Source organism: Carassius carassius, chromosome 3 (assembly GCF_963082965.1).
Source record: "Carassius carassius chromosome 3, fCarCar2.1, whole genome shotgun sequence".
Classification (NCBI taxonomy): Eukaryota; Metazoa; Chordata; class Actinopteri; order Cypriniformes; family Cyprinidae; genus Carassius; species Carassius carassius.
In genome coordinates this window covers 4,655,472-4,665,977 of record NC_081757.1, presented here as the reverse complement: position 1 = coordinate 4,665,977, position 10,506 = coordinate 4,655,472, and the positions used below count along the sequence as shown (strand labels likewise).

The 10,506-nt window shown below is 36.0% G+C and overlaps 2 protein-coding genes across 3 annotated transcripts; both read left to right on the top strand.

Moving 5' to 3' along the window:
* The first annotated feature begins 300 nt into the window (after nt 1-300).
* cd68 (CD68 molecule) lies at nt 301-5,879 on the top strand. Of its 2 annotated transcripts, XM_059525814.1 has the most exons (7): nt 301-478; nt 1,491-1,524; nt 1,561-1,786; nt 1,935-2,054; nt 2,646-2,715; nt 3,186-3,356; nt 5,012-5,879. In XM_059525814.1, exons 1-7 carry the CDS (start codon nt 433-435, stop codon nt 5,149-5,151), a joined length of 807 nt encoding a protein of 268 aa, XP_059381797.1. In that variant the 5' UTR covers nt 301-432; the 3' UTR covers nt 5,152-5,879. The 2 variants fall into 2 exon arrangements, with proteins under 2 accessions (XP_059381797.1, XP_059381791.1); XM_059525808.1 differs by having other exon boundaries at nt 305-478; nt 1,491-1,786.
* Nucleotides 5,880-7,115: 1,236 nt separating this feature from the next.
* Nucleotides 7,116-9,972, top strand: LOC132128551 (uncharacterized). The gene is made up of 7 exons (XM_059540181.1): nt 7,116-7,319; nt 7,428-7,594; nt 7,688-7,870; nt 8,074-8,157; nt 8,422-8,577; nt 9,563-9,685; nt 9,781-9,972. Exons 1-7 carry the CDS (start codon nt 7,313-7,315, stop codon nt 9,817-9,819), a joined length of 759 nt encoding a protein of 252 aa, XP_059396164.1. The 5' UTR covers nt 7,116-7,312; the 3' UTR covers nt 9,820-9,972.
* The last annotated feature ends 534 nt before the right edge of the window (nt 9,973-10,506 follow it).

Below are 10,506 nucleotides of genomic sequence, written 5' to 3'. Positions count from 1 at the left end.
ATATGTAAACGTTTTAATGATGGGATGGCGATATAAATGAAACAGCCAATCTAAGTATGAAAACTTGTAAACAAGATTATCAACGCATATATGTTTCAAAGATTATTGCCACGATAAGAATATCTCATAAAAGCAGTACTTCTAGCCAAAATGTTCCAACAAGAAATATAGATATAACACTGACCAAATTCTAACATCTGTTAATTTTCGCTTTCTACAAATCTAACTCGGTCACTGTATTGAATTTCTGGGACGCTGAATACCTCACTAGAGATGTGATTGGACAAACACTTCCTTCACTTTATATGAGGTTTTTTTCAGGCGGAAAAGGGCAGTGTGCGACAGGCTTTCAACCCCAGATACTCGCGCCACTTTAGAGCACACAATCCAGCAAGTTTTTTTTGTGTCAGGTGCATCGGAATAAGGGCGAAAATGAAATACGAATTATCATTGATCGTGCTTTGCATGGCTGCAACAGGTAAAGCAGATTATTTTATTGCATTAATCGATTTAAAATATGCATTTACCCTGTGTTCACCATTAGTTAAATACTGTGATAGTTATGAACTCTGACACACCATATTTAAAAAGATTTAAGGGAACTTATTATTGTACTACAACCGAAAAGGTGCAAACCAATTGGCCTACAAAACCTTTTTTCAGCAATATGGAAGAAGGCAAGTTGTGATTAGTGTAAGATAAAATCAAATGCATATCTTCAATCTGACGCCAGGTTTTACTCATAAGAACGACTTTCATTTTAAAAGACCGGAAAGAGATTTCTTATTTGGAATACTTTTCGGAAAATACCGTACTTTCGATTCTATTTTTGAACTGAATATAGGTTGGTACTACTAACGTTACTAAAACAAACCCTAAGGTGAACCTTTAAATATTAGTTCGATTTTTCTGTCAGTTCTACAGTAGCCTATCTAGGAGCACAACTACTTCCTTATTGCAGAAATCAGTCCGTTTTATTGCAGTTTTTGGACAAAGTACCTTACTTGATTACAATCGTTTATCACAAGTTCGTGCAATTCAGTAATCTTTCAACACTAATGGATTTTTTTGGATAAGTGCAGTTATTTTCACAAGTGTACGTTTTTGTCTGGTGAACACGAACCTGCGAAACTTTCCAGGAAAAGAGAGTGTCAGTCACATTGTCAGCACTTACATTTATTTTCTGCGGCTAATCTAACCATCAGACATCAAGTGAAATCGGCTGAAGTAATTTATCACATTTCCCTGTTGGAAAATTTTCACTTGTGTAGCCTACACTTGTGACAGGCTATGGAGGAAGTGAATAAATGCATGTAAATGGCACTCCATGTTTTGTGTGTCTGCTTTTTACTACTTTACTTTTTACTACTTTTAGTTTTTTTTTTAAATGTGAAAATTTGTTCTAATTGAGGATGTCACTTAAGGTTTTGACAGACTTAGTTTACATTTGGGGAAACATTTTCTCACATTCTCTGTCTGATCCTCCTCAGCTCTCACCTCAGGTGAATATAGTTTAGCTCCTGACTCGGCCCCAACAACCAGCAAGCCGGCCCCAACAACCAGCAAGCCGGCCCCAACAACCAGCAAGCCGGCCCCAACAACCAGCAAGCCGACCCCAACAACCAGCAAGACGACCACAACAACTCTTGGTCCAAAAACCACAACTCCAATACCATCTCCAACGCCACCCACCAAACTGGTGGTGGGCCATTATAATTTTAGTTTAGATGGCAAACTATGTTCTATGGTTGATTTGGCAATAGGGATCCATGTGAGGAACGGCACGGTAAGATGTTTTCTGTTGGAGTGATAGATATACATCCATATATGATTCCTGCTTATATCTAAGAAACTTGAATCTTTCACACTGACTACTGCATGATTCTTTCATATTACATATAAATATTCTTTATTCTGAAACATGTGTTTCCTAGGTTAATGACACATTCATTGTTCAGCCACACAAAACCAATGTCAGTGGAGAATGTGGGGACAGAGCCTCTGTTATCACTATATATTTCACTGAAGGCCAGTTTATCCTGAAATTTAGACATGTAAGTCTGTTTATGGATTTTCTAAATGTTCGTTACTTAAAATGATATGCTTCAAATGTGCCAACTGGCAACAAAAGATTTCATAACACAACCTTTTTTTTTATCTAGAAGATTTTCAAGAGTTTTGCATTCAAATTAGCCAGTTATCTTTTTTTGACAAAAAAAAAAGGTAATGTGTCTTTCAGTACAACCTGAGTTTGTGTGGTTTAAAAAATGGGAACTTTGAGGCACATGAGGATGAATTATAAAAGACCTGCTAAATTATGTCTGATAAAAACCTGAGCTACCTCTCAGCAGCATTTTATGAAAAAAATCTTACAGGGAGGTGTGTGTTTTCATCAGGTTGACTGTGGTAATGTGACTTGTTACTCATTAAGGGACAGGTTTATTGATTATGTTGTTGTGTACAATATTAAGGTATTAATATTAATATAATTTTGTGACAGACATTTGTATTTAATTTATTCTGGTTTTCAAAATTTATTTGTTTTGTAATGTATGCAATGGTTTTGGAATACATTATTGCTCTTATTCTATTGTGCTTGTGTATTCCAGTTTACATTCTAATAATCTTTTCCTCTTACTTTCCAGAATGAGACGATAAAAAAGGTCTATGTGGAGCTTGTGGAGTACGACTTGACCTATGCCTTCAAAACAGGAGGTAAATGTTCTCGCTATATATGACTAGTGCTATTTGCCTTGTTAAACACCTACATCAACACACATCCTCAATTTATTTAAATAAAGAATAATATACTGAAGACAGAATTCTTACAACAGACAGAAAATCCTTTCAGAATGATATAAATTGCCAAGCCTCTGTAAAACAAACAAACACTAGGCCATGTGGGTCAACCAGTCTGGCAACAATAAATGTCACATTGCTGAGGAAGTATAAGTCTCATTTTGGATACAGTAATAAAATGTCTTTCCCTCACTTCATTTTTAATTAGAAAAATACTAATTTGACCTTGCAAGACTGAGTCGTAGTGGAAGTGTTTGGAAAATCTTTTGACTATTATTATCAAAAATATGGGATTAAGAAAAGGGAGAGACTTGGTTAATGTTTTCATCATGTTATGCACATCCATGCCAACTCTGATCCAATTATTTGTTTTTTTTTCAACAAAGAGTCAATTGAATACTCTGGGAAGAACGAATCTCTTGAGCTGTTTTCGGTGGAACCGGGTCACTCTTACTCCTGCCAGTCTGTGACGCTCTACATGGGAAATGGTGTTAGTCTGGACCTGACCCATACCAAGTTTCAAGCCTTTGAATTCAAAAACAAGGAATTCGGACCATGTAAGTGTAGAGTGATTATGCTTCAATATCTTCAAGCACTCCATCCTTGTAGTGTTTTACTTAAAAAACCTCTTCTTTATGTTACAAGCTAAATCAAGTCATGACTAATTGCCTTTTTATGCACTGTATACCTTATGTCCTACATACTTCATTAAACTTGTTTTTAAATTGTCACGGCAATACAAAAGAGCCAGTTAGACCAGCCAGATGACTCTAAACAAATGGTACTAAGATTATGCCTTGCTTGTCATTAATTTCAAAGGCCATTTTATTTCCTGCATATTTATTTTTAAATGAAAGTCTGCTACTTTTTCATAAAACTCATATTAATTTTCTTATTTTTTATTATTTGACATGACTTGTTAGCTTTAAATGTCATGCAAATTTAAAAAAAATTATCTCCAACACAACTGAAAATGAGCAGTTGTTACAGATCAACTGCATATAAGTATTATGTATATCTATTGTGTATTTATTCAGATACACAACAGAAGTTGTGGCCTGATGGTTAGAGATTTGGACTCTTAATCCAAAGGTTGCGAGTTCGAGTCTCCGGTCAGCAGGAATTGTAGGTTTGGGGAGTGAATGTACAGTGCTCTCTCCACCTTCAATACCACGACTGAGGTCCCCCAACTGCTCCCCGTGGCACAAATTGTGTGTGTTCACAGTGTGTGTGTTCACTGCTGTGTGTGTGTGTGTGCGAGCACTTTGGATGGGTTCAATTCAGAGCACGAAGTCTTGAGTATGGGTCACCATACTTGGCTGTATGTCACGTCACTTCAGTTATTGCAATTTAAGGTTGGAATACACTGCACAACCATTGGCCCACTTTGTTAGCTGCCGAAGGTCACAGCCAGTATATGGGACTTGGACCTATTTCACAGAAAAACATCCAGTTAATGATAGCACATGCTTACAATACCATCCAGTTTGTTTGAAATTTTTTGTTAATTTTAGATTAACACATACGCTGTGTCCAAAATTGAATGTTGTATAATAGATACTACATTTGGTTTAAAAGTTGCTTTGTGACCATTTAGACAAACTACATCTGCCATGTTGTCGCTGTAATGTGTCCTATTACATTTGTAAGTCACTTTGGATAAAAGTGTCTGCTAAATGACTAAATATAATGTAATTGTCATTTGCATTGCTACACTGCCATTCACAAATCCACTTCCAGGGCCTATTTCACTAGGAAAGTGTCCATCAGATGCATTGAATCTCACCAGAATTAGAAGGTCATCGATGCACTTATTAAATACTGTGAATTTGAAAATACTACTCATCTCGCATACTCTTTTTTTTTTTTTTTTTCACCTACTATATTGAATGGAAGTGGGCATATTCAGAAACGGGGTTATTTTCATTTATTATGCATCTCCAAGCAATGATGCATGTTTCTGTGTGAGTTTGTTGTGTTCAGAACGACTTGTAACTCCTCCGTTGTTTAGTGTACGATGGCCATTTTTTTCCTCTGTAAGCATTTACAAAGTCATAAGCTTATGATGCCTAGTGTTTTAAAATCTGTCCAAATTTGTAAACTCATGCAGTGTATACCAGCTTTAAATTTTTTCAGCTACAATATTGACTTAATTTTTATTTCTTACAGTGAGATACAAGTTAATTGTGCTCTATTTGTGTTTGTACAACAGCTGAACTATGCAAGGCTGATCAACCTAACTACCGCGTTGCCATCACCGTGATTATAATCCTCATCTTACTCATCATCATTGCAGTCATTTTTTTCCTCATCAGAAAGAAACAGAGGACGGATGGCTACCAGTCACTATAGAGGCCTGCAAGTTGAGATTTATGAGAATACCGGCAATTCCAGTTTAAAGGAATCATAATGCTGTTAAACACTTATGTCTTAAGTGAATGTTACTTATATATACTGATGAACATGGATGGCCTAGGATCTGTCCAAACAATGTGTACTATGCATGGACACTATGTCACATCCTAACACAAGCTGAAGTTGCCATCACAAGTTCTCATCACTGTAAGATAAAAATAGAACCAGACAAACAGTTGGCTTAGTGCATGCCTTATTGAGCCTGCATTTGCATACTAATTCCCTTTTGTAAAGAATCTAACCTTATACTGGCATTACAGAAGGAAGTGCATTAATCTACTGTTACCATCTTAAATGAAAGTGCTTTTTTCTATAAGTGCTCTTCACTATCTGTTATACATCAAATACATTTTCTGTGATAGGCTGACAAGCCATTGTTTCTCTGATCAATATGCCCTGTGCTATATTCTTTCCAAAGGGGCCTTAAAACCTTTAAAAGGGAATTCTGTTGCTTACATTGTTTAATTAATGGTAGAAAGGATTTTAAAAGCAGTTGTGTCCTACAGTTGTATTCATTCTGCTCTGTTCAATTGTTTTCCAAATTTTTCTTTAAACCTGAAGAGCTTTACTAAACTGTATTGTGATCTGAAGATACATTTATGCACTGAATACTGGGACTAATATGGAGTTTTGGTTAAAAATAAAAAAAATATATTTGTTCAAAAACCAGTGATTATGATTATTTGATATTTAATATGTAGCACTAAATAGAAATGTAATAAACAATGCATTATCATGGGGACGGGTTTAAATTGGGTTCTGTTGTCTTTCTAACCTTGCACATCGTTGTTGTGTTATGTGAAAAGCAGTTCACTTGCATTAAATTAATTCCTTGGACAAGTGGAACCAACGAAAATTGGAGGTTTTTGTTTGTATGACTGAGTTGACGAGTTCTGTGGTGCTATCCCGAGCGTGTGAGTGCTCCAGAACACAAGCATGGAAACTGCAAAAGCAGAAAAGCAAGGGATTATAGAATATCATTTTTTTCACTTATCAATAAATATAAGTGAAATGTATTAGTATGTAAACTAACTTTTAAGCCATTTATAATCATATTTAGGCCTATTGTTATGAAGAATGTTTATTTAAATATGCTTGTTGCTAAAAGCCACATTCTGTGACTGAGTGGGATTGATACAGTGATGTCACACATGCAGCCACTATCAACCTTATTTTGCAAGTTACAAATCGTCTTGCCTGCTTATTAGTTTAAAATGACGTTGTCATATGTTATGAAATTTATTTAGATTTTTTATTAAAATACCATTTGCTAGCATTTATTTACTAGCATTTATTTAGGCTACTTGGTTGAGTGTATAATAAATAAAATTACACACACACCCATATATATATATATATATATATATATATATATATATATATATATATATATATATATATATATATATAGTTTAATCAATTTCTTATAAATAAATAAATGAATAAATTAATAAAACAAACACATAAGCAACATAGATCAAAAGAAAGATATCCCCTAAAATATGCTTTTGATTTTAATAATGATGCACGTCTTGAGAGACTCAAATTGACTTGTAATAGAGGAGTGGCGCTCGAGAGCTCATGTGTGCAACTTTGGGAACTTTAAGGGTTCCCGGGAAATTAGGTCAGGAAAGACAGTAGTGAACGCAGAGAAAAACATTTTACATTTGTCAAAAAATAAAGAGAGGAACTGAATACAGCTACGCCTTCTTTGTCTCATATCATTTAGACTATTAATATAGACACCGACAAGTTGGCTTTCTCTTTAAATAGCCTTCTATTTTCGTTTACAATTCTGTATGTTTTCTAATGCTTTTATATAGCCTTGTCCTACCCTACACAGGCTACAGCTTGGTTGACATCGTTTTTTGCTAACTTTAAAAAAAGCATTGAGGAAAAACGCACTGTAAAACCGTCTGTGGTTACAGGTTTAGCCTTTCCAGCTGTAATGTCGAAAGACTGTAGGAAGTCTTGATGCTCCAGATGGGAGGGGGCGGACACATTCCGATAACCCCACAACGGAGTCTTTTTAAGGGGTTTTGGCCGCAATACACTAGCGATTGTTTTGAACGCTTGTATTGAAGACCCGCAGAAGAAAATGACCAGTAAGATATCTTATAAATAAAATCATGTGTATTTTATAAACTGGCATTTTAAACCAGCAGAGCCAGAACTGATGCTAAACTTCTGACGATGTTTTAATAAACACCCAGGCGAAGTTGGACCCGAAGAGCCCGAGGTTTGTGGCGCTGCTCCGGCGGTTGCTGCAGCGCAGAGCGCGAGCGGCTCGGCCGAGGCCGGGACATTACTGGAAGTTACTTTCCAGAAGAACCACAGACAAAAATACAAATTCCTGGAGGCAGAACCCAAGATTTTAGGGGTAACGTTACACGTGAACTTTATATTGAAATAGAATACAATGTAAGTTAGTCTCAAACACATCTAATGAAGGCTGATTTTTCTCATCCCGCAGGTCACCGAGATCGCGCTCACTGTCTTCTTCGTTGTTAGCCAAATTCCGTTTTATTACTTTTATAAAGGACTATCTGCGTTCTATAGATTCATGGTGGCGTTTTCATGTGTTGTAAGTGTCCATTTTATATGTTTTTATTTTAATATGTTTGAATTGTACAATATGTACAACTGTTTTCATATTGTTTGACGATCTTAAGCAATGGTAAGTTTGTTAGCTGGTTAACATGCATGCATGCATAAATATAAATATATATATATATATATATATATATATATATATATATATATATATATATATATATATATATTATGCATGCATGTTAACCAGCTAACAAAATAACCCTTGTATATATATATATATATATGTGTGTGTATATATACAATATAACTTGCCACTATGTTTCCTTTAAACAGGGCATTATTTCTGGCAGTGTGGCCATTGCATCGCAGAAACTTCACCTGCCAACAGTGAGTTTTTAAGAGCGCAGACTACTAACTGTGGGGAATTTTATCATGATTTATTGTCAATCCGGTAATCGTTCCATCCCTAATCTGGACACAGCAAAAATTATGAAATATTATTAAAATTATGTACCATGGATGCCAGTTATGCACTATATGCAGAATGTAGCCTATCCAGTGAATTTCTGAGTTCCCACTCTGAATGTATCACTGAAGAGGCACTTAGAAATAATAATTCCTGAGTGTGTTTGTCGTTTTATTTCTCAACAGCTTAAGGCTTGTTTGGGAATGCAGGTGGTCACGTGTGTGGCATATACCTTCTGTTTTCTGGGAACTATTGCTGAGCCATATTCAGACTCAGGCTGCTGGTATCATTATAATCAAAGCGAGATAACACATGAAAATAACATATGCATACAAATAGAGGTAAGAAAACTATTTTAAATATACATTTTTAATGTTCTTAGTCTCACTGTATGCTTTTCAAATCATTATGTTATTTGTTTATAGAATCAAAGTTGGGATGGGGTTCCATTTCAGGAAAAGTTCTCCTCACTTATCCAAAATGTAGTGGTTGCCTACCAAAAGTGCTAGGAAGGACAACCGGTAAACCAGCTTCAGGATCTTGAATGCCCGAGGCCCCCTTGTAGATAGGGAGCGAAAGCTAGCCTTGTCTGGTCCGATTTCACAAGAGAGATATTGTAGCTAGAAATGCTGCAAAAGTAAATGCGGGTTGCAGTTTGGTTCAGATGGGCCTGCATAGCCACAGACCAGTCATAGTCTGCATGATGCCTGAACTGTGCCATGAACTAATGGAAGAAAGTAGCCTGGTCAAATGAATCACATTTAGATCAGTTAGATGACCGGGTTCCTATGCGTTTTTTACCTGAGGAAGAGATTGAAGCAGTATGCACTAGAAGACAGATTGGTGGACGCATTGGATTACTCTGGGTAATATTCTGCTTGGAAACCTTGGCTCCTGGCATTCATGTGGGTCTTACTTTGACAAGTACCAACTGCCTAAAGACTGTTTCAGATCACGTACACCCCTTCAGTAGTGTTCCCGGAAGGCAGTGGCATCTTTTAGCAGGATAATACATCCTGACACACTGCAAAAATTGTTTAGGAATGGTTTGAGGAACAGAAGAGAGTTCAAGGTGTTGCCCTGTTTTCCAAATTCCCAGATCTCAATTGAGCATCTATGGGTGGTGCTGGACCAGCAAATCCAACCTGCTGCTAATGTCTTTGTGCCAGACACCACAGGACATGCTCAGAGGTCTTGTGGAGTCTGTGCCTTGACGAATCAGAGCTGGTTTGGCAGCACAAAGGGGAATTATATATGAGGCAAGTGGTTTTAATGTTGCGGGTGGTCAGTGCATATTTAGATATTGTTTATCCTCTTTGCTTACAGAAAGGATTTGCTCTTCAGTATTCAATAGATCAGCTGATGGAGGTGACTCAGATTGTCCTCTCCATCACAATAGCTGTGTACTGCTGCAAGGTGATTCCTTGCTGCGCTCCCAGATCTCATGTGGTAAGTAACACTCATTTCATATATCTGTCAATGATGGTGAGCAGTGTGAATGATGCACAGTTCCTGACTGTAATCCATTTTTTTGTCTTTTTCAGCCTGTCATCGTTATGACGCCACCCACAGCTGCGCAATGAAAGTGGGAGTGTGTGCATCCAAAAAGGCTAATAATACTAATCTAAAACTAAATCTTAGAGCACATTATGAAATGTTAATACATTATACCAAACATATCACTTATATATCTATATACAAATATTTAGAGAACATTAAAACATCTTGTCTTTAAACAGTTTTTTAAATTTTCTTTTTGTCTCAGACCTACATCTGAATTAACATAATTGTGTATGAATATATATTTCAATCACTTTTACAATACAATAACATATAACATTTCTAAAAATAATATTTTAAAAGTGATTAAAATTGAATAAGCAAATGTAATAAACAATATAAAATAAAATCTATCTAGTTACAGTCTTCATACTGTTGTATGAGTTGTATGTGTTGACAAATCCCCCACCTATCTTTTTCTGTTTCTATCTTCATACTGCTTTCATTCAAAAGATATTATGAGGAATGTTGGGAACCAAACTAAATTGGAGCCCATTGACTTCTATTATACAATGTAGACTAAAAAAAAAGTAATACAGTGAAAGTCATACAGGTGTGGGCATTACGAAAGAAGTCTCATTCTGATGTGGAATACTGCTTTAAGCCAATGTGAAAACAAAAGCAATGCTATTAATGTATCAGTGGTGAAATAAAAGTTTTTGCATTGAATTGAATAAAGTTCACACCCACCCACTGACCTGATGTTAAGA

Coding starts and splice junctions, on each gene's coding strand:
- cd68 (XM_059525808.1), top strand. CDS start 433: ATGAAATACGAATTATCATTGATCGTGCTTTGCATGGCTGCAACAG. Junction 2,055..2,645: donor TTATCCTGAAATTTAGACAT/GTAAGTCTGTTT, acceptor CTTACTTTCCAG/AATGAGACGATAAAAAAGGT. Junction 2,716..3,185: donor CTATGCCTTCAAAACAGGAG/GTAAATGTTCTC, acceptor TTTTCAACAAAG/AGTCAATTGAATACTCTGGG.
- LOC132128551 (XM_059540181.1), top strand. Junction 7,595..7,687: donor CAGAACCCAAGATTTTAGGG/GTAACGTTACAC, acceptor CTCATCCCGCAG/GTCACCGAGATCGCGCTCAC. Junction 8,578..9,562: donor ACATATGCATACAAATAGAG/GTAAGAAAACTA, acceptor CTTTGCTTACAG/AAAGGATTTGCTCTTCAGTA.